Source organism: Carlito syrichta, unplaced genomic scaffold (assembly GCF_000164805.1).
Source record: "Carlito syrichta isolate Samal-C Ts95f unplaced genomic scaffold, Tarsius_syrichta-2.0.1 Scaffold303160, whole genome shotgun sequence".
Taxonomy (NCBI): domain Eukaryota; kingdom Metazoa; phylum Chordata; class Mammalia; order Primates; family Tarsiidae; genus Carlito; species Carlito syrichta.
Window position 1 is genome coordinate 124,782 of NW_007247256.1, and position 23,092 is coordinate 147,873.

The window sequence follows — 23,092 nt, forward strand, 5'->3', positions numbered from 1 at the left end:
TAATAATAATAATAATGTCTAGATTTTATAATAAGAATATAATACTTGTAGATTTAATTTCTTTAAAAGAAATATTGATCATTCTTTATAGAAAGGTTGTAAATCTATTGAAAAAAAACACTGCAGAACATATTTAACTTGTTACATTTATCATGTTTATACCTTTTGCCACATTCCCTGAAGGCAAACAACTTAAAGTTTCTAATTTCATTTAACAATATATTTATTTTAAAATGTATGGATTATAGCAATAGCGATAGATATAAATACATGAATTACAGCTAAGACATTAGAAAAAAAAACTCTCTTAAGATTCTTTGGGAAATACAAATTTTTGGTTTCTAATATTTATTATTGAAAGACCATATGTCATAGAGAGAACATGGGAACTGAAACAAGAAAGGATTAGGGTCCCCGCCTCACAATTTAGCAGCTGGTTAACACTGCACAAATGTGTTTAACCTCTTTGAGTCTCATCTGTCAAACGCAGCTAATGATCTTTCTGACAAATGGTTGTGAAGACCAGATGGGATCATGACCATCACAAGCACAAAAGGCTAGGGAACTGTCGGTGGTATTTTTTATTATCACTACTGCAGCCATGTGGCTATCTGGGGACCTGGGAGAGAGGAAATGCCTTAAAGTAACTGACTTACCAAGAACAATCTGAACTTCATCATATTTTGACTTCTACAATTCAGTTTCAGTATTAAAAATTCTAACACTATAAATTGATAAGGTATTAATATCCATGAAGTGAATATTATCAAAGCAAGATTATGATTTGCTAGATTCACATGTATTTCACTATTTACAAGGACATTAACCTAAAAAGAAAATTAAAAGGAGCTCAATGGATGTTAATTCACATATTTCCACTAGATTTTAACAACTTTCTTTATGAAAGAATCTGGACTTTCTCCACTCCATAAAAATTTTTAGAAATCTTAATTTGTTAAAATCTACAGAATTCTAAGAGGAAAATCAGAATGAGTCAAAGAGCCATGTGACTAAAACAATATAAAATACGAATTTATCCATGCTTTCTTGACAAACTTATTTGACTTTAAACAGATATTATAACATATTCTAATTATGTTCTTGTGTATAGTTATTAACAGTATACCATTTTTTATCTCACCACTGAAGATTAATAATGTTTACATTTACCTTAAGAATTAATTTTTTAACTTACATTCTTTGCTAATTAAGTTTGGCTGTTAATCAAAATATTCATAAAAAATGCTCAGCCTCACTAATCATCAGAGAAATGCAACCAAAACTACAATGAGATGCCGCCTAACACTGGTAAAAATAACTCTAATTAAAAAATCAAAAAACAGTAAGTGCTGGTGTGGCTGCAGAGAAATGCTTCCATAGTGTTGGTAGGAATGTAAACTAATGCAATCTTTGTGGTAAGCAGAGTGGCAATTTTTCAAAGAACTAAAAACTGAGCTTCCATACAATCCAGCAATCCCTCTTCTGGGGATACACCCAGAGGAACATAAATCACTATACAAAAAAGACACTTGCACACGTATGTTTACTGCAGCCCTATTTGCAGTAGCAAAAACATAGAACCAACCCAGGTGCCCAATGAAAGTGGACTAGATAAAGAAAATGTGGTATATATACATGATGGAATATTATGCAGCCATAAAGAAGAACAAAACCAGGGACTTCACAGCAACACGGATGCAACTAAAGACCATCAAACTAAGGGAACTAAATACCGCATGTTCTCACTCAGAAGTGAACCCTGATCACTGATTACATGAGTACAAGGATGGGATTGACAGACACTGGACACTGCTAAGGGAGGGAGAAGGGAGGGGGTGTTTGACAACACACTGGGTATCTGGTCCACTATCAGGGGGAGAGAGGGCCAGTTAGACCTTCACCTGCATGCAACCTACTTATGTTGTAAATTTTCTCTTGTACTCCACAAATCATAAAATAAATAAAATAAAAGCTTGGCTGTTAATTTTATTCAACAACATGTACTGAATGTTTAGTTGCTCTATGTGTGGCACTATGTAGAGCCTGGAAACATACAATGAAATAAGCTGTGGTCCTTGTCCTCAAAAATTCATAATCTAACAAAGGAGAGACAACAACGACAAAACAATAAGAAGAACTAACACTTACTGAGTGCTCACTCTGTGCCGGGTACTGCTGTGACTATCTACATCTTTAACTCAGTACCATTTCACGATCCCCATAACAAATAAGGAGATTTTATTTGAAAGCAGTGATGGTACTGCCCATATTTGCCCATATTGTGAAGTGGAGGAGCAGAACCTGAACCCAGGCTGCCTGGCTGCAGAGGAACCACATTCACGGTCAACCCATCATATGGCCTCTCACAAAAGTCACCTCACCTCATCCCTGCATCATCTTAGAATTATTCTGGAAAATGAACAAAGTATTATGGGATTAACGGGCAATGGTTAATTCTGTCCGAGAAAGAGAAGGAAGGATCCAAATGCACTCTTAGAGGGAGAGTAGCAGAGATTTCACCAAGCAAGGATGGACAGAGGACACACAAAAAAAGGCAGAAATGAAGGTATGAAGCAGGAAGACGCATAATGACTGGCCTGGGAAGCTGAAGAGACTTCAGCTGACTAAAATCCCAGATGAATGGAATGTGCAAATAAAAATGGACATCCAAGCAGCCACTGCACTCCAGTCTGGGCGACAGAGTGAGACTCCAACTCAAATAAATAAATAAATAAATAAAAAATGGACATCCAAATTCTAATCAAGTAAATTTTAAAGAACCAATCCTTTTTGGCTACAATATAGTTGAACTCAAATCACCAGCTCATTTCCAAAGTCCCTTGTAGCTTATTGGAAATAAGCACTATTTTGTTATACGAGCATGTCTGAATTAGTGTATCAACAGTGAAAGGAACCATTTTGTTGAGGAAAAAAAAATTAGAAGACATTCGATTGGCACTGTAAAAGACAAGTATCAGGCAACTCAGTCTTCAGCTGGCAACCAACTGAAGCCTGGCAGTGAATTCAAGGATGATGCCAGCATTAGCCCCACCCTCAAGCAATCTGCAGTCCAGTGTGGGAGGTAAGTAAACCACCATGTCTCCCACATGCGACATGCAATGACAGATGAGAAGAGCTTTATGGAGAAAGTGAGGAGGAGAAATAAAGGAGATGAAAGCGGGAGTGGAGAGGACAGACTGGATGGTATTAGGTAAAATTTCTTGGAGGTGACACTTCTGTTGAGTGTTAACACATAACCACGCAGCTGGGGAGAGAGTGGAGGAGCAGGGAATTCTAGTAGAATTAGCATGAGCCAAGTCCAAGAATGACCAGGTGGTTAGGAGAGGAACCAAGGAAAGTTTGTTTAGACAAAAGGGAGAGGAGGTAGGAAGCGCTGTCAGGCAAGAGAGCAGATGCTACTCGACGGACAGCCTCCAGAGAGACATGAAGCATCTATCAGGGGATGTACAGGATCAACTCCCATTTGGGGAGGATCCAGGGAGAATGTTCATGCCTTTAACAAACTAAAGTGGCACAGACACTGACAATCAGAACAGCCTGTCCAGAGGAAAGGTTCCTAGCAGACACCAGCCCTCCAGGTGCTAAACAGAAGAAGGGTCTGGGTGGTGTTCCCAACAGAAGTACCTCCAGGGCTGAGGAAGCACCCAGGAGTCTGGGGCAGCAGTTATTTGCTAAACAGTAAGGAAGTACTGCAATATTTTACTAACTGATGTGGCTACACTGTGTGTGTCAGTCCTCAATAAACCAATCTAAATGAGAAAGGTGGATTTTTAAGGAATAGGTCACAGACACAGAGATTACATAGAAGTTACAATGGTTTGGGCAACATAGGACAGGAGTCCAGACCAGGACAGGAGTCCAGACCAGCGGTAGTATGAAGGGAAAGACAGAGATTAACAAAATGTGCAGGAAGTAAATCAAGTAGGGCCAACTAAGGACTGCCTTTTCATGGGTTTGACTTCATATTTTAGCATTTGGTCCCATATAAAGGTAATGTAATCAATTACTGGATGTTTAAGTTGTCTAGTAAGGTTTTTTTTGTTTTGTTTGAAAGGATGCACAGAAAGAGTAAAAACGACTCTGGTATAAAATTTTAAATGTAAATAAAATGATCTTTTCAAGTGCTAAAGCATAAGTACATTTTATGCTGTTGACATTAAAATTTTTAATTTTTTGTGTCACGAAAGATATGTCCTTTTTGCATTCAGTTTAATCAGGTCCATCTATGAAGCATGAATAACAGTATAATGCATCCTTGCTCTTTGGCCACAGGATGATCTTTAAAAGAACAGAATGAAATTGACAAATCTCTGAGTGTCCATTTAAAGCTTTCTACTTTCACAGGTAGAAAGTCTCTGTACCCAGAGGGGTAGACTGTGAAACTGATGAAATGTAGGGTCTCATCATTTTTAATCCCTTTCTACCAACTGTGATCATCTAAGAAAGAAGGGTTCATCAATTTTAAGTGTTGCTCAAAAAATACACCTTTCTCCCACGGGGTTCTCTGTGTTGCTGTTTCTATGCCTTTCATGGCATGTTTTTACCAATAAAATATACAATAAGGAATGCTGAGCAGGTCCACCGTAGCATGGCTAGGTGCATCAAGTACTCTCTAGGGTCTAGAGTAATAGACAAATCTTGCCAATTTTCCTCTAAGTATATGGTATTGAGTCAATATATGATCATCAAATATTCTGACCTAGTTGAGATTGTCTTGGGCGATTGGGATATTCCTATATTTAGCAAACTCGCTATCTTTATGGAGGTCGCCAGGGTAAAGTAGGCAATATACACTAATTCTTCATTCACTCATTCAGTATTTATTGAGTGTTTACAGTATACCACAACATTTAACACCTGTTTCATCAATTGTTATGTAGCCATTAAAATGACTGGAACACCATCTGTGATATTATTCAGGGACAAGCCAGAAACAAAGAAAGTACTGTGAAATGAAAAACCACAGAGAACACAATTACACATACACATACAAACATAGATGAAAAGACGTGGTTTCACTTGGGTTTTGAAGTTGTGCCTCCATTATTTGCTTCGATGTAGTTTTAGTGAAATATCTCTATACCCCTAATTTGAGAGATCAATAAAGATGCTTTCATTTTGCTTGCTCCAATGAAACGTTTTTTTTGAAGACATGTATGACATATTCGTACTTCTTTGCACCAAACCTTGATAGACATTCTGCCTGATTAAACGCTTGGCCTCAGGACTGACTTCTCCATGAGGTACGGCAATGGCAGTGCAGAAGGCGCACAATACATTTAGAGAAGTGTGAAACACTTTAAGGTCTTAAAATCAGGAGTAAAAATAAATAAACTCTCAAGTCAAATAAAATGTTTAATATGTAAATGTAATATTTATTTTTCTTAAAATGTAATTGTCATAAAATGTAATTTTTATATTTTTGGAGACCTACTGGAAGGCTGAAATGCCTACAGTCCCTGAAAGTTATAATGTGGCTCTTCCGGGACTGAATTTCCTTAAAAACAAAACAGCAAAACTAATAACAATAACTCCCTACCTCACCTCCCAAAAAACTTTCTAATAACGTTATTTTGCAAAGCAAAACATTTTGAGCACTCTAATCTAAACTGTAAATAGTCTTAAAGGATCACAGAACATAACATACCTTTAGGGCCAGACTTGAAAATGTATTTGAAACGTTGCATTTAAAGCTCAGCTGCTTATCCAGGTTCCCATCTGGATCTCGCCTCCCATAATCCGAAAGTCCTGTACGGTCAGAGGCTGCCACTTTCTGGAACACGGTACAGGTCATCCCCATGAAGCCAGTAGCCTTGATGACATAAGCTTCCAGAGCAATATTGGGTGAATACTTCAAAAGTCAACCAAACAGGAGTTATGAACGATTTATAACACGGGGAAAAGCACTCTCAAAGACTTTTCAAACACAAAACACTGCATAAGCCAAACCAGAAAGCCCTGAATCTTACTAAACACAAATACTGTGTAGATAACAGGCAGAATTTTTTTAAAACCTTAGGATGAAAAGGATGTGCTAAAATGGAAGGAAGACTGAAGAGGAAAATAACAAGTTACAAAGTATGGAAGATTAGGTACAAGTTAGAAATCCATTAGAAGTAATTTAAAGGGCACCTTGTAGGAAACAAGCTAAAAATGGAAGTTTCTCTGAAAAAATTAGCTAGAGAAATCAGTGGACCCCCTTAATGATCATCTTACTAGGGTGATCGTAGTATAAAAGATAAATACTATGGTGTGGGAAACTCACTTAAGGTAATTTCATTCGACATTTCAGTCATACTCACTTATTCCTTTTACAGGGAAAGCAAGTTAACTCTTCGTATAAAGTTCACTGCTAAAAACTTAACATAGACTCACTCCAAGGCTATTTCTTCAGAAAAGAAAGGGAGGCGCTGATTCAAATAGTAGGAAATGAACAGAATCACAAAGCAAATTAGGTCAGAAAAAGTGCCTGGAAAAGATGGCACCTGCCCTAAAGTTTTTTAAAACATTCATGAGTGAAGACTGCACTGAAGGGGCCACCAAACCACACAACTTGTCAATACAGACAGCCGATAAGCCCACATGCTAAAGGACAGAGTAGGTATGAGAAGTGACAAGCTGTAGAGCTGCACCTTCACAATCCAGCAAAAGGACAGAATTTACTGTTCTAAGAACATCATGGCAGTACCTTCCTCCTTTCTTTAAGGATGATTAACTATATGCCTACCCTATAGGCAAGGCACCATTTTAAGTACCAGATAAAACTTCTTTTTTTTTCTTTTTAAGTATTGGACTTCAGTGGAAGAAGCTTAAAATCTATTGGGGTTAACATTAAAAATACATTAAAAACTTAAAAACATAAAAAGTAAAGTAGATTTTGGAATGTCCTATAGATGCAGTAGAAAATAGTGGTTCCCAACCATACTGCCCAAAGAAGTTGGACTGGATAAAAAAATGTAGTACATATATACTACGGAAAATTATGCAGCCATAAAGAAGGACAAGCATATGGACTTCGCAGCAACTTTGATGGATTTAGAGTCGATCATACTCAGTGATCAATCAAAGAAACAAAGAAGAGAGTAGCATATGTTCTCACTTATAAGCAAACTTTGAACAATCGTCATAATACTATAAGAAAGGGATTGGCAGTAGTGGGAAACAGTCAGGGGAGGGGAGAGTGGGATTGGCAGTTTAGGGAAACTGCCAGGGGAGGGAGGGGCACACCTCATCAACAAGGGTACTTGCATAATGAACATTTGTATACATAACCCTGAATTGTACCCCACATCTTTAATATAAAGAGAAAAAAAAAGAAAATAGTGGTTCCCAAACTTTTCAAGCATGAGTAATCTTTCCATTAGTTTTTGCCTCACGATGTGTACATTGTGAGAAGTCTTATTAATTAAACATATTTGTTAACTATTAATGTGTATTCCAATTGTTTACTGGTGAAAGACACCTATAAACTGCCACCAGAGCTTCTGATAAGCCACAATAATCATGACCAACACTTGAAACCTCAGTTAAAAGAAATATGTCTGTCATTTTGGGGCACATTTGAAGCCATATTATTATATGCATATGTATAATCTCCTAGAACCATTTTTACATGTTGAAATGGTGTGCAAATGCACACTAAGACCTTAATTACATCCTTAGGTTCTCAGAAGAAATGATGAGGTTCAGAGGAAGAAAAGAAGTTCTTCCAGTTGATTAAGATTTAAGGATGGGACTGAAAATGGGTTCAAACGGTTGGGCAAGACACAAGCATGACAAGCTGGTTGGAAGCAAGGTTGTGTATCTGAGAGGGAAACTACCCTGTCTTATGCTGTAAAGACAGTAGCCATGCTAGTCTTATTTATCATTCAGAAAAGTAATCCTAAACTTAATTAAGCAAAGGAAAAATACAACACAGTATCATCCCCCAAATCTCAGAAATCAATGAAAAAATGGTAATCTTGAATTGTATAAAATTACAAGAAGTATATTCTACACTACGTGAGCCCATTAAAATAATCAGAAAGTGAAAGTCATGAACCGGATTAAAATATGACTGCTGCCGGGCTCAGTGGCTCAGCCTGTAATCCCGCGCCTTTGGGAGGCTGAGGTGAGTGGATTGCCTGAGCCCGTGGGTTCGAGACCCGCCTGGGCTGCGAGACCTCATTTCTACAATAAATCAAAAAATCAGCTGGGTGTGGTAGCACATGCCTGTAATTCCAGCTACTCGGAAGGCTGAGGCGGAAGGATCGCCAGAGCCCAGCAGGTCGAGGCTGCGGTGGCCGGGAGCGGCCACTGCTCTCCAGTCTGGGTGACAGAGTGAGACTCCAACTTAAAAAAACAAAAACAAAAACAAAAAACAAAAAACCAAACCAAACAAAAAAACAAAAAAAAAACAAAAAAATATGACTGCTAGGCTAAGGAAATAAGACAATAGTTACTATATTTACCACACTTTTAGAAGAAAAAGTAAGCAAGCATCACACCAAAAAATTTACAACAGTTCAATTTAGTATAAATAAAAGTTAATACTATTTAATTGAATGATCATTGTTTATTAATAACTCATTATCCTGAGAGTGGAATTGATTTAAAAAGCCAATAACTTCACAAGTGTTGGAGAACATCCCAGTTCTCTTTTGAGATTAAAACCTGGGCAGGCAAACAGGCATTCTCTCAAAACAGGCTTCAGAGCCCAGAATAGAATATTAGCTCAGATGGACCATGGATACATGCCAGCAAAGCAATACTACAGTGTCCCTATTTTCATTGTAGAAAGAGTTTCTGTGGATTAGAAGGTGATAACTATTCAAACCACAGATTAAGAAAATATCTTCCAGTTGCCAAAAAAAAAAAAATTACTCAAAAGCAAAATTAACTTTTAAAATGTTTTAGAAAAGAAGAGTCTATAATAATCAGCAGCAAGAGAAAATACTCACTCCATAATGGGGAAGAGACCTATGTCTTTTGGGTTAGAGTTGCTCTAAATGAATTTTTTCCTTAGGAGTCCATGATAATGTTACACTTACTGTTGAATAAACATGAGTTCCACTAGCTAGCCGGTATGTGGCGATGCGCTGGAGACACTGGACAATTCGACTGCAGGCTTTAGCTTCCCTCTGTGCCAGCCACAGGACACGCTCATCAGCCAACATGATGTTACTTGCAATGTCAACCATCACATCACCCAACTAGCAGGGTGCAGTAGAAAAAAAAAAAAACAATCTTTAAAACCAACACAGGCTGTTTTGTAGAATCAAAATCCTAATGAGACAGTGAGATTGGCCTTCAGTTTGAATTTTCATATGAAAATCCAACAGGCACTTTACTTGTTTCTCATTAAAACATACTCAGATGTGAACAGCATATTCAATTATAGCCATTTGCTAATAATTAGCTCAAAACACTACATGTAAATAGCTACTATATCACTGGTCAAAAGACTATCGTGCATCATCTCAAAGGGAGGAAGAGAAAGGCAATCAGATTAATTAAGAAGGAACAGAGGTCACATGATCCCAGAATGAAAAGATCTTAACACCCCATCTGGAAAACCACTTATAAACACTTCTCTTTGTGCAAGCATTAGCTTAAATCAAATTTTATTCTTATTAAGATATACACACTGCCTACCTCTTTCGCCTCCACTCATGTTCAAAATCCTAGGCATGTCCAACTACTGCCAATTTCCTGTACATGCTGTGCAATCTCTCTGCCCTTATACCTGTGGTTTCCTCAATCTCAAATAAACTCCCTCTTTCCTTCCTCCCAACATAATGAATGTCTTAAGATCCTGTGCCCTGGAATCAATGGATCCTCAGAGGTGCTCACTTTTCCACAGCTTATTTTATCTGTTTCATTTATTGGACTCTTTTTATTAGCTCACTTCATAACTTACAGATGTAAACATCCGTCAAGCAATACCAGTGAAAAGTCAATTGGCTATTGTTTACTGTGACTTGTACACCCCACCTCAGAAAAATGCATTGAACAGTTTGGGGCTAAAAAGACATATTGGTATCATGAGGGTTTTGTATTGAGCAAAATGTTCATGAAAGGGAAATCTGTGGCAGAAAGAACAACAAAAACATTCCAGAGGTAGGATCAGAGGATTTGCAAGCTGGCTGGTCCTCTAATCAAGAAGTAAGCAATAAAAGGCTTGTTAAGCCCCACTGCCAAGTCAGAAAGCCGGGGCTGTTGTAACAGATGTCTTTTGATCATCCCAGAGATCCCAGCTGAGATTTCAATCCAGTTCTGCATCCAATACACTTCACAAGATGTATAATTATGAGGCTGAGGAGGGTTTGGAAGAAGTTCAGTCCATTCCACCCTGGTTCACTTTATAAAGAAGACAGGACTATAGAAATCCACCAGATCCCAGCCCTAGAACCATGGGTAAAGACACAGGGGTGAGAGATAGGTCTTCAGATGATGACTTTAACTTTCTGGGCTGGACACCTACTTCTCAGCACCTCTGTTTCCTTTATTTGTAAATAGGGATAATAATAGTGCTGAGCTTTCTGGATGTTGTGAAGATTAAGTTCCAATGCTGAAACCATGGCTGGCACATGGCAAGGCCTCAGAAAATGTTGGCTCTTCTTTTAATGGACTCACACATTCTCAAGGGGTATCTCTCTCATACCCAAGACGATCAACAACAGATAATTAAGAATTTATAATCAAATGTGTAGACTCCTCAGTTGGTTTATTTTGTATGATTCATGAAATATTATCTTCCTAGTACATTTTCCTACCAATAAACAAGTATGGAGGTGAATATCATCCAACTAGAAGTCCTTATTTGTGAATTTATGAAGAAAAGTAGTGACTCGATCTGTCAGTTACTGAATATGTCAATCAGCCATTTATACAGATGCTGGACTAAGAAGTCCCAACTCTTAATGGGAATTCAGAGTAGCTAGAATAACTTAGTTAAGTTTTTGTCTATTATCATGACTTATTGTTATTTCAAGTTTTACACACAAAAAATGTGGGTAAAAGAACTGGTATGATAAACATGCTCTGTGACTATCACAAATAAAATTTCCACTGGCTGCAAAATCTTAAAAAATAAAATACACAAAAATACTGACTTTATTCTAAGGCACTACTGAATTATATGCAGTGTTTACAGATTAGCATAGTTACAACTAAACTTATCATTTAACTATTTTTTGAAGTTTTAAATGTAAGGGCTTCAGTAAGACCCAATATAAAACGTGACAGAAACATCATCACTCCTGAAAAATCATCATTACATGATCAGAGAACTACTGCTATGTCCCAGTAGACAGTACCACTAAAGAAATGTAACTTGTGTTAACAATTATAAAAAAAGAAATACCTCTAAGAGAGTATAGAGCTAACAAGAGTAGTTGCCTTACCTGAGAAAAAGCTATTTTTCTCATTATTTCACTCCAAATGGCTGAGAACGAAGGGAAGGGATTTGTTGCCAAAATATTCCCTAGAGCAGATAATCATAAAATGCTATATACTTCTATAGCTTGGTAACAGAAGTAGTTCTGAATCCATCACAGTGGCAAACAAAATGACATAAAAGGGATAACAATGCATGAAAAATAACATTGGATTAAAAAAGTATTCCTGAAATCTGACACAAAAATAGTTTAAAAACTGCAACCAGCATGAGACAGCATCATATTTCTCCTTGGTCTGCTTCCCCGAAGGCCACTCCAGTCACAGAAGGGTCAGAAGGAACCACACACCTGCTCATGCACCTGCCGCACTCAAGCAGGAGGACCAACTGAAAACACGTGTGAATGCCCTTTATCAAAGATAAAACACTGAAGAAACAAAAGTGCCGCATTAATAACAATGCAAGTGTTCAATGTCAAATATCGTAAGAGGCAGACCTCTTCATGTTTTAATAACAATGCAAGTGTTCAATGTCAAATGTCATAAGAGGCAGATCACTTCATGTACATATAAATAAATTATATATATATGGAGAGGAAGAGAGAGAGAGAAAGAGAGAAAGTACGCAGGCACATGCAAGCTTGAAATTTTGACCAAAATTTAGTCAAAATCATCTGTAAATTAAATGAATTTCTGAAATGTTAGCATATTAAGTATATAAGCTAATACATAAATTAAACATATGATACTTAGTTTTAATGTTTAGTGTTTAACACTTACGAAAGAGTATGTATGTGCCTTGGTGTTAAATACTCCTAGTTGAGATTTCAATTCTGTCATTTACAGGTTTAGATTATCCTTGATGAGATCGTTAGCCTCTTTGAGGCTTAGTTTACTCATTTGTAAAATGAGACCAAGAACTCTATGAGAAGTGCTCAGAACATCTTATTCCATGGTAAATTAAGGGGAAAAAAAGAGGATGACAAATATCCTTATGTACTCTGTAGGAATATAAATTAAGCAATTCATGCAGTTTTTGAGAAAGCCAAGAGATCCAGGACTCTCCTCATAACTACATTTTCAAGCACAGAGTAGCAAGGGACACTTTTGTTAATTCTAGTAACTAGAAAAGCAAGAATTATAGATGGTGCAGATGGAACAATGGTTTGGGGACTAAGACTGAGGTGACAAGTAAAGGAACCAACATGAAATGAAGTCCAAATGTAACAACATCGTCTTCATCACTATCACTATCATAGCCACTGATATTACTTAAGTTCAAGTAGTCCTAAAGATTCTGTCCTAGTTCCAAATTAAGCATAATGTAGAGATCATACCTGTCTCAAGGTTATTACACTGATTACTTTTAAAGAAAGAACTGCTCCACTTTGAAAGTCTAGGTTTCAAAACGTACTGTCACTTTTAACCAGCGTCCATGCCGAGTGCCACAAAAAAACTACTGCAGGTTTCTCAGCAGCTTGCCTAATTAAACATTCAATATTCAACAACAGTAGTCACCATCAGGACCCATGGCAAAAATGAAAGCTCTGATTTTATTGTGGTACAGGAGTAAAGAGAATGAGGAAGACAAAGATAACAACAGGAGACCTGAAGAAATGAGTGGAAAGTCAAGAGGGAAAGAAATGAGTGAAAAGGGAAGGATGAGAATAATGTTGCACAGAAAATGCCTTGACTGGCATTCTCTAGTGGGGCAGAGTGGTGGGTCTTTGATCATGGGATAATCATAATTTTTCATGAGAGATAATGTGGATGTGTCTATCAGGTCCCATGCTAAATCCTCATAAAATCCACACATTTAAAATGTCAAAATAAAAATAAAACATCAAAAGCATTAAACAATACACTTAATTGTAACTGTGCTAATATCTAAATACCTCATTTATTAAAAGATAAAATACACAAAAATACTGACTCTACTATAGAGCTCTGCTGAAACATACAAGATTACAAACATGTATGTGCATTTCCCTTTCTGGAAGTACAGAGGACCGAGAACTCTAGACAACGCTCCTGTGAAAAGTGAAAAATGTTGAAGGAAAGCAGTTATCTTTATAAATGAATCACTGAGTAGCAAGGCAATAAAGATTCCTCCGGAGCCCAGCTGCAAAATAACAGCAGGAATCCAAGGAGCATGGAGGTTGAATTCCAATGATCATGAGCTATGTTCTGACTTCCACACAGGACCTGGGTTGTGTCAACACATGCCTTAACTGGAAAAGACCACCTATCGTAAAGCTTATAACCCAAAGGAAAAACTCCAACCAAGGCCCAACCAACAATAATTCAGCCTTACAGAAGGGGAGAACAATGAGACCTGCCTGTCTTAACCTGGGCACAAGGAAGAAGTAAAAAAATTTCTCCAACAATTTGTAAACACAAGTCAACCTTCATGCAAATCAGACATCGCAGTACTTTTATGGTCTGAAAAAGCTCAAGCCAAGGATTAATTTTAAAGTGAGTTCTCTACCATGGTACTGACCCTGAGTACTTGAAGCAAACAAAGATCACATTCAATGATACATTACACCATTCTCATGAATGCACTTTATCTACCAACATGTATCAGCACTGTTCGGGGGGGCTCACTAAATTATAACCAGAAAAAAAAAAAGGAAATGCAATTTATATAGGAAGAGATGTGCTGGTGACAGAACTGTCTATCTAGAAATCCCAGATGACCACCTATAAAATGATATGAATGAACTCAGCAAAGTAACCAGATACAGTTCCACCTTTCTAAGAAATCCTATAAGGGTATCCAAACTTTACCTGCACAATGACCACTTATGTACCTAACCCTGAATTGTATCCCACATCTTTAAAATAAAAATAATTTAAAAAAAGAAATCCTAATCAAGGAAAATTAAACATGAACTATATATTTGATGATATTAAGAAGTTATAGCTAATTCTGGTGATATAATAGCAATTCTTAAGGTACCTTTTATTTTATAAAAATTATGAGTGATAATACAATAAGAAAAGGATTGGCAGTGGACACTGTGGGGGGCATGGGGGGACATAACATCAATAAGGGTACCTGATCACAAACCAGGCAAATTGGGGGCCAAAGGGAGACCTAAACTTTACCTGTACAGTGACCACTCGTATAGTTAATTCGGAATTGTACTCCACATCTTCAAAAATTTTTTTTAAATTGTGAATGAAATATGACACCTAGAATTTGCTTTTGAATGGGGGGCATGGGGGGACATAACATCAATAAGGGTACCTGATCACAAACCAGGCAAATTGGGGGCCAAAGGGAGACCTAAACTTTACCTGTACAGTGACCACTCGTATAGTTAATTCGGAATTGTACTCCACATCTTCAAAAATTTTTTTTAAATTGTGAATGAAATAAGACACCTAGAATTTGCTTTTGAATGTTCCAGAATTGAGGGAGGAAGGGAGGAGGAGGGAGAGAGGAAGGGAAGGAGAAGTGGATGGAATAGATGACACAAGATTGGTAAATACAGCAGGTCCTCAGATATCATTTTCTTTCAACACTGCTTTGTTATAAAGTTGATAGGAAAAACAAGTTGGTCCCCAGTGGATGGAATAGATGACACAAGATTGGTAAATACAGCAGGTCCTCAGATATCATTTTCTTTCAACACTGCTTTGTTATAAAGTTGATAGGAAAAACAGGTTGGTCCCCAGTGGAGGCCACCGTCTATGTGGAGTTTGCATGTTCTCCTCATGTCTACATGGGTCTTCTCTTGATCCTCCGATTTCCTCCCACATCCCAAAGCTGAGCACATTCGGTCTATGTGTGTCTACATTATCCCAGTTTGAGTAAATGTCAGTATTGTGAGTGTGCAAAGTGATGGGGTAGCATCCTGTCCAGAACTGGTTCCCACCTTGTGCCCTAAGTTGCTGGGGCAGGCTCCAGCCACTTGCCACCCTGAAGTGGAGTCAGTGGGTAAATAATTATCTTGTTTTTATTAATCTTTATTCAATGTATGCATCACTCTCACACTTTTTTCAATGGTTAATATTAGAAGTGTTTGGGGCCTTTATTTAGAAGTCTGGTGATAGTTTTGTGACCAGAAATATGCCACAGAAACTTAACTCTTATTTATTAGTTAGTCTGTGGTCAAATTGGATTCGTTGTATGTTGTTTCATTTGAATTCAGTTTCCAAGAATCTTTCAATAATCTTAAATAAGGACTTACTGCATGGAAAATTGTTGAAGCTGAAAGGCATAATACAGGTATCAATGATAATATTCTCTCTCCTAAACATTTGAATTTTTCAATAAAAACGTTCTTAAAAAGTTAAACCTGGCCAGGCGTGGTGGCTCAGCCTATAATCCCAGCACTTTGGGATGCTGGGGCCAGAGGAGTGCCTGAGCCCGAGAGTTCAAAACTAGCCTGGGCAACTTGGTGAGAATTCGTCTCTACAATAAATAACAAAAACTAGTCAGGTGTGGTGGCATGTGTCTATAGTTCCAGCTACTTGGAAGGCTGAGGTGGAAGGATCACCTAAGCCCAGCAGGTCAAGGCTGCAGTGACTGAGTGTGACACTGCACTCCAGCCTGGGCAACAGAGTGAGACTCCTACTAAAAAAAAAAAAAAAAATGTAAACCCAAAGAAAAAAGGTTTTTTTTTGTAAAAGCAATATAACAATAGGCAATGACACTACAGTGGTTGTCAAAGACACACTGTGCCAGAGACACACTGTTGCAACATCACCTGGAACTAACTAGAAATGCAAAATCTCAGATTCCACCTCAGACCTACCAAATCAGACACTGGAACTGAGGGGCTGGGGGAATGGGGAGGTGAGAAGAGCCCAGGGTAGCAATCACAATGTTGAAAAATCAACCAAGTGATACTGATGCATGTTCAAGTTTGAAAAACAGTGTCTTTTAAAAGAAGAAAAGTCTGGCAAGTAAGATCAAGGGGAAAAAAATTAGAAAAAAATAAAAATAAAAAATAATCATAGCTGTCAACACAGAAGTAACTATTTTTAAATGAAAAAGCAACACATTTTTAAGAGCTTACACATAAAAACATGCTAAATGAACTTACTAGTAAACAACTATAAGGTTCATATCTTACTCACATATTTAAAAACAGTGAACAGGCTGGGTATGCTGGTTAATTCCAGCACTTTGGGAGTTGAAGTGAGAGAGCTGCTTGAGTCTAGAAGTTTAGGACCAACCTAGGTAACACAGAGAGACCTTATCTCTACAAAAAAAAATAAAAACTTAATTGGTGTGGTAGCACGCACCTATAGTCCCAACTATTCAAGAGGCTGAGGTGAAAAGATTGCTTGTGTCCAGAAGGTCAAGGCTGCAGTGAGCTGTGATCATGTCACTGCACTGCAGCCTGGGAGACAGAGTGAGACCCCAACTCAAAAATATAAATAAATAAAATAAAAAATAGAGCACAATAAGAAGGCCATAAAGTATCACCAAATCTAATATTTATGCATCTTTATGTACTTTCTCATCTTCCAAAATGGATACTTATTGTTTTCATACAAAGTATCACTCTAGTAAACATGGAACAGGCACTTCTGTTGCGGATAGACAACTTCAGCTGTTTTTAAAAGATTGCACTAAACACATCATTTAGATCTGGCAGTTTGATGATTTTAGTACCCATCTTGAAACAAAAGAGTACTGGCTTGTGTTGGCTAGACTCAATCACAGATTAGAAAGCAACTGCCTCACAATATTTTAGTTAGAAAATTATTCATAGCAGAATAACTTTCGAATATAACACAAAATTCAATTCAATTATTTGTCTATCTAAGCTATATGCATGTTAGGATACCTTGGCATAATTTTATGCTGTGGTAATTAACTTAAAATGAAGCCCTTAAGCCTCGTAGTTTATTTTCACAATACTAATAAATGGTGAAAGCTATGGCCTGTGATTTAAATTCCCAAAGAAATGTATGTCAGTCACTATATCACCAGCAATATTACATTTATACCTCAATTATTTAATCCTAAATATTTTTCCTCCCTCTTATTCATATTTAATAAGTTACTGTCACTTGCTACCAGAGATAAACATAACATTTTCATCCTGTGTTAACCAGTAAAATCTTCTTCAAACTGCATTTTTAGATAACTGAAAGTACTTCTGATTTTTTAGAAGGACTTCCTTCTTTGCTTCTGAGATCGTAAGAATTTCATAATCTTATAAAATTATAGCCAATTTTTGCAACTATTTTGCAAAATACTTTGCCCATATTTCTCACTTATGCACAACAATCCTTATAAGTCCAACAGGGAAAATATTACTCTCATTTGAAGACGAAGAAAGGGCCCGTGGTTAATTAATAACTCATGAAACCATGTCTACATCCAGTTAACAAGGTGTTTGTTCTACCCAAGAACATATCCACGCAGCAGACTGTTCATTCCACACACTGGAAAACAGTTAAACATACACCTCTGGGCACTTTATATCACAGCATAAAATTTGCATCAAAATAGGGCAGCATGGGTGAAACTTAAACTAAAAAGCTTCTATACAGGAAAATAATCAACAGAGAAATAGGCAACCTACAGAACAGGAGAAGATATTCGCAAAGTATACATCTAACAAAGGACTAATATCCAGAATCTACAAAAAAACTCAAACAATTTAGCAAGAAAAAAAGCAAATAACCCCATTAAAAAGTGGGCAAACAACATGAACAGACATCTCTCAAAAAAAGATGTACATGCTGGGCTCAGTGGCTCAGCCTGTAATCCCAGCACTTTAGGAGGCCAAGGCTAGTGGATTGCCTGAACCTGCAGGTTCAAGACCAGCCTGGGCAACTTGATAAGACCTCATCACTCCAGTAAATCAAAAATTAGCTGGGCGAGGTAGTACATGCCCATAGTTCTGGCTACTTGGAAGGCTGAAGTATAAGGAACGCCAGAGCTCAGCAAGTCAATGCTGGGGTAGCCATGAGAATGTGCCACTACAATCCAGCCTGAGCTACAGAGTGAGACTCCAACCCCCCCAAAAAAAACAGATATACAAACGGCCAGCAAACATATGATGAAATGTTCATCATCAGGGAAATGCAAATTAAAGCCACAATGAGATACCACCTTATACCAGTTAGAATGGCCATGATTAAAAAAACAAAAAACTACAGATGCTGGCATGAATGTAGAAAAAAGAGAATTCTTTATATACTGTTGGTGAGAGTATAGATTAGTACAATCTCTATGGAAAGTGGTATGAAGATTTCTCAAAGAATGAAAAGTAGATCCACCACTTGAGTTAGCAATCCCGCTACTTGGTATTTACCCAAAGGAACAGAAATCATTATATTAAAAAAGACACCTACACTCCTCTGTTCATCGTGGCACAACTTACAATTGCAAAGATGTGGAATCAACCTAAATGCCTATCAACTGATCAGCAGATAATGAACATGTGGTATACATACATTATGGAACACTATTCAGCCGTCAAAAAGAATGAAATAACGTCTTTTGCAGCAACTTGGATGCCATTAGAGGCCATCATCCTAAGTGAACTCACACAGGAACAGAAAACCAAACACCACGTGTTCTCACTTATAAGTGAGAGCTAAGCTAAGTATCTGCAAAGTCACAGAGAATGATATAACGGACACTGAGACTCGGTAAGGGGTAGAGGGATGAAAAATCACCTACTGGGTACAATGTGCACAGGTGTGGATGGTGGGTACACTGAAAGTCCACATTTCTTCACTACTGTACAATGCAAACATGTATCCAAAAACTATTTGTACCTCCTAAAGCTATTAAAATAAAGAAAAAGTAAATATATAAAGCAGAAAAAAAAGGGCAACATGGGAAGAAATATGCGTTATATGACAGCACATCTTTTTCAATGTCCACATTCCAAATGTCATTACAATTATTATAATAACTGGAAACATCTGACTTCCAGAAATGACTGCTAATCCTGTGAGCAGCTAACCTATGACTATAAGCAATAATAGAAAGAAGTATTACCACAGATCAGATTCCAAGCAGCCTCTGTCTGCACTAGGAAAATTTACCACAGGAAAAGGGGCTGTGGCCCAAGGACACGATCAAGTGGCAGGAGAGTACATCAGAAAATCATGGACCCTGAAGCTCAGATAACAACACTGAAATGATATCTCAATCATGTGTCAATTGAAGTGGCCCCCTGCATAAGCCCCACTTATATACGTATATCTATTCGCTTTCCTTTAATAACATTCTAGCTACATTTAATAACAACATTCTAAGTAAAATACCACAGTTCCAAAATTTATTGTCAAAATGCAAGATACTAACAGATATCCTACCAAAAAAAAAAATAAATAAATTCTTTTGGTTAAATATCAGGCGTGCGCCTGTAATTCTGGCTACTCGAAAGGCTGAGGCGGAAGGATCACCGAAGCCCAGCAGGTCGAGGCTGCGGTGGCTGGGAGCGGCCACTGCACTCCAGTCTGGGCGACAGAGTGAGACTCCAACTCAAAAAAAAAAAAAAAAAATCTCAGGGAAACAAAGCATACTATTTGCCTTTTAGCAATATTAATGGATCTGAGAATTTCTACATGAAGAAATATGTAGACTTTGTTTAGCCCAGTGTTTTCTCTACAGTTGTGTAAAGAATACTTTTAGAATAGCAAGACAAGCTGGGCTCGGTGGCTTAGCCTGTAATCCCGTGCTTTTGCGAGGTTGAGGTGAGTGGATTGCCTGAGCCCGCGGGTTCGAGACCTGCCTGAGCAACTTGGCGAGACCTCGTCTCTACAATAAATCAAATATTAGCCGGGCGTGGTAGCGCTTGCCTGCAGTTTCAGCTACTTGGAAGGCTGAGGCGGAAGGATCGCCGGAGCCCAGCAGGTCGAGGCTGCGGTGGCCGGGAGTGGCCACTGCACTCCAGTCTGGGCGACCGAATGAGACTCCAACTCAAAAAACAAAACAAAACAAAAAAAGAATAGCAAGACACGACAACATTGTATTAGAAAGACATGTGATACTTCAAAAAACTCTTTCTGGTTACAGTCAGGGCTCTGAGCTCAGGCCTATCCCAATCTAAGTCTACAACCCTGGATAAATCCTTAATCTTAACTGGGCTTCAGTTTATAATTTGACTTGGGTTCCTTCTACCTCTAAAATTCATTTCTGTATAAGTGACTATATCACAAAGGTAACCATATACACAAAGTTCTCACAAAGCAGTACAAAGCTTGGAGAATATATTAATTCTGACTCTTAAAAATTATTTAAAACTTCTGCATGTGGTCAGCCAGTTTTCCCAGCACCATTTACTGAATAGATTCTCCTCTCCCCAGTGGTAGGTGGTGGAGGCTTTGTCGAAGATGAGTTGGTTGAGAAATTGAGGTTTTGCTTCTGGGATCTCAATTCTATTCCATTGATCTGTATGCCTGTTCCTATACCAATACCAAGCTGTTTTGATGATTGTAGCCTTATAGTAAAGTTTGAAGTCTGGTAGTGTGATACCACCTGCTTTGTTTTTTTTGCTGAGGATTGTTCTGGCTATTCTTGGACATCTGTGTTTCCATATGAATTCCTGGATTGTTTTTTCTAGGTCTGAGAAGAATGCTGGTAATTTGATGGGTATTGCATTGAATTTGTAGATCACCTTGGGTAAGATGGACATCTTCACAATGTTGATTCTTCCGATCCATGAGCATGGGATATTTTTCCATTTGTTTGTGTCAACTTTGATTTCTCTGAGCAGTGTTTTGTAGTTTTCCTTGTAAAGGTCTTTCACGTCTCTGATTAGGAAGATGCCAAGATATTTCAATTTTTTTGTGGCTATTGTGAATGGAATTGTGTTTTTTATTTGGTGGGAGTGTAAACTAGTGCAACCTCTGTGGAAAGCAGTGTGGCGATTCTTAAAAGCTCTAAATACCAACCTCCCGTATGACCCCGCAATCCCCCTACTGGGAATATATCCTGAAGAACACAAATGACTCTATAAAAAAGATACCTGCACACGCATGTTTATCACATCATTGTTCACAATAGCAAGAACCTGGAAACAGCCATGCTGCCCGTCAAAAGAGAACTGGATTAAAAAAATGTGGTACATATACATGATGAAATACTATGCAGCCATAAAAAAGAACACAATCATGAATTTCGCAGCAACCTGTATGGAACTAGAGTCTATAATACTGAGTGACCTCTCACAGAAACAAAGATCCGAGTATCACATGTTCTCACTCATATAATGGACCTTAAACATCCAATGCAATACTATACGAAAATGACTGACCGTACTGGAAAACTATGGTGGGGGGAGGGAGATGGGATTAACAGTAGCAAATATCTGTCTGGGAACGGGAAAACACCCCATATCAACAGGGTGCCTGAATGAAACGCAATTGTATACCTAACCCTTAACTGTACCCCACAACTTCACAATAAAAAAAAAATTATTTAAAACATTGTCTATCTGCTGCTCACTCATTCTAAAAACTGTGGTTGTCATTTCTTCCCCTAGAGGATATTATGTTGACAAGCATATCACAGTTTTAATGTGGCCCTATTAAAATGAGCCCCTTTTCAAAACTACTAAGTTGTTGTAACTTATATAGTCAAATCATTCTGAGCTTCAAAAACATTTCTCCGGGACATTACAAAGGCAATTTACTCTAAGATCTGGGTGACTAAAAGTAAAATTAAGAAGGATGAGCACAAGCCAGGAAGAAGAGAAATCCCAGAAGGCCCAAGCTAAGCAGCTCTGGCTAACCCACAATGTGGAGGCAGAAGGCTGCTTTCTCCTTGGCTACCTGTGCTATCACTGACTAGACCATGACATCCAAGAACTGACATCTCACCTCTAACCCCACCAATAAACAGGTCACTATAAGAGACACTATAAGAGACAGGTAGAAGTTTCTCAACACCATGGTGCTGGATATTTAAAAACATATTTCGTTTACAAATACAGATTCAACTCTATTACATCATAGTTAGTTGAGACTGCATGCTGTAAATCTGAACTTAGAAGAATACCTCTTTGGATTTTTCCTCTTTGGTAAATCTTCCAAATTTTTCTATCATTTCAGCCACAAATATAACATCCATTTTGTCAGAAAAGTTGGCTGCCTCCACGGTATAAGCCAGTAATTGTCGAGCCGTTGCCACAGCATTTGTAAGATTGAGGGGCATCTACATTTAAAAGACAATAATGATCAACAAAACAATCATTAGCAAAATGATCGACAGAATTTTGACACTTAAATTTGTATTTCGAAGCATGGTAATAAACTCAAAAATTCTTTTTTACCCATCATGACGTCAAAATGCTCCTTCAAACTGGAGAAAATTGGAGTTTTAATGGTAACTAACTTGCAGAAAAATGTGTTTAACTTGAAATAAAATACAATAATACATAACAATATGTGAGTTTAACATGTTGCACCATCTATCTCTTCTCTTATTCAAATTCTACACACACCTCAATCCCAATTGCTTAATAAAGTCTTTCCTGAGTATTCCTGCTGGGAGTGATCAATATCTCCCCTGGGACTCCTATTGCACAAGAGTACGAACTACTTATTTAGCACTCATTTTTATTGCCATGAACTGACAGTAATGTCTTACATTTGTTTATCTATTGACTCAAACACTGACTTAACACCTATGCAAAAAAAGGTTATTCTAGGTGCTAAGGAACAAAAGAAAATATATTACACAAAAGTCATCTTTCTCTTGCTTATA

At 37.7% G+C, this 23,092-nt stretch overlaps 1 protein-coding gene across 1 annotated transcript in view; it reads right to left on the minus strand.

The window, feature by feature from the left end:
- ADGRA3 (adhesion G protein-coupled receptor A3) overlaps positions 1 to 23,092 on the minus strand; it is a 131,723-nt gene that overhangs the window by 33,139 nt on the left and 75,492 nt on the right. The window contains exons 10-12 of the mRNA XM_008057941.2: positions 22,385 to 22,540; positions 9,051 to 9,212; positions 5,669 to 5,872 (exon numbers count right to left, since the gene is read on the minus strand). Coding sequence (XP_008056132.1) covers positions 5,669 to 5,872; positions 9,051 to 9,212; positions 22,385 to 22,540 — 522 coding nt within the window. The remainder of the gene's footprint in view (positions 1 to 5,668; positions 5,873 to 9,050; positions 9,213 to 22,384; positions 22,541 to 23,092) is intronic.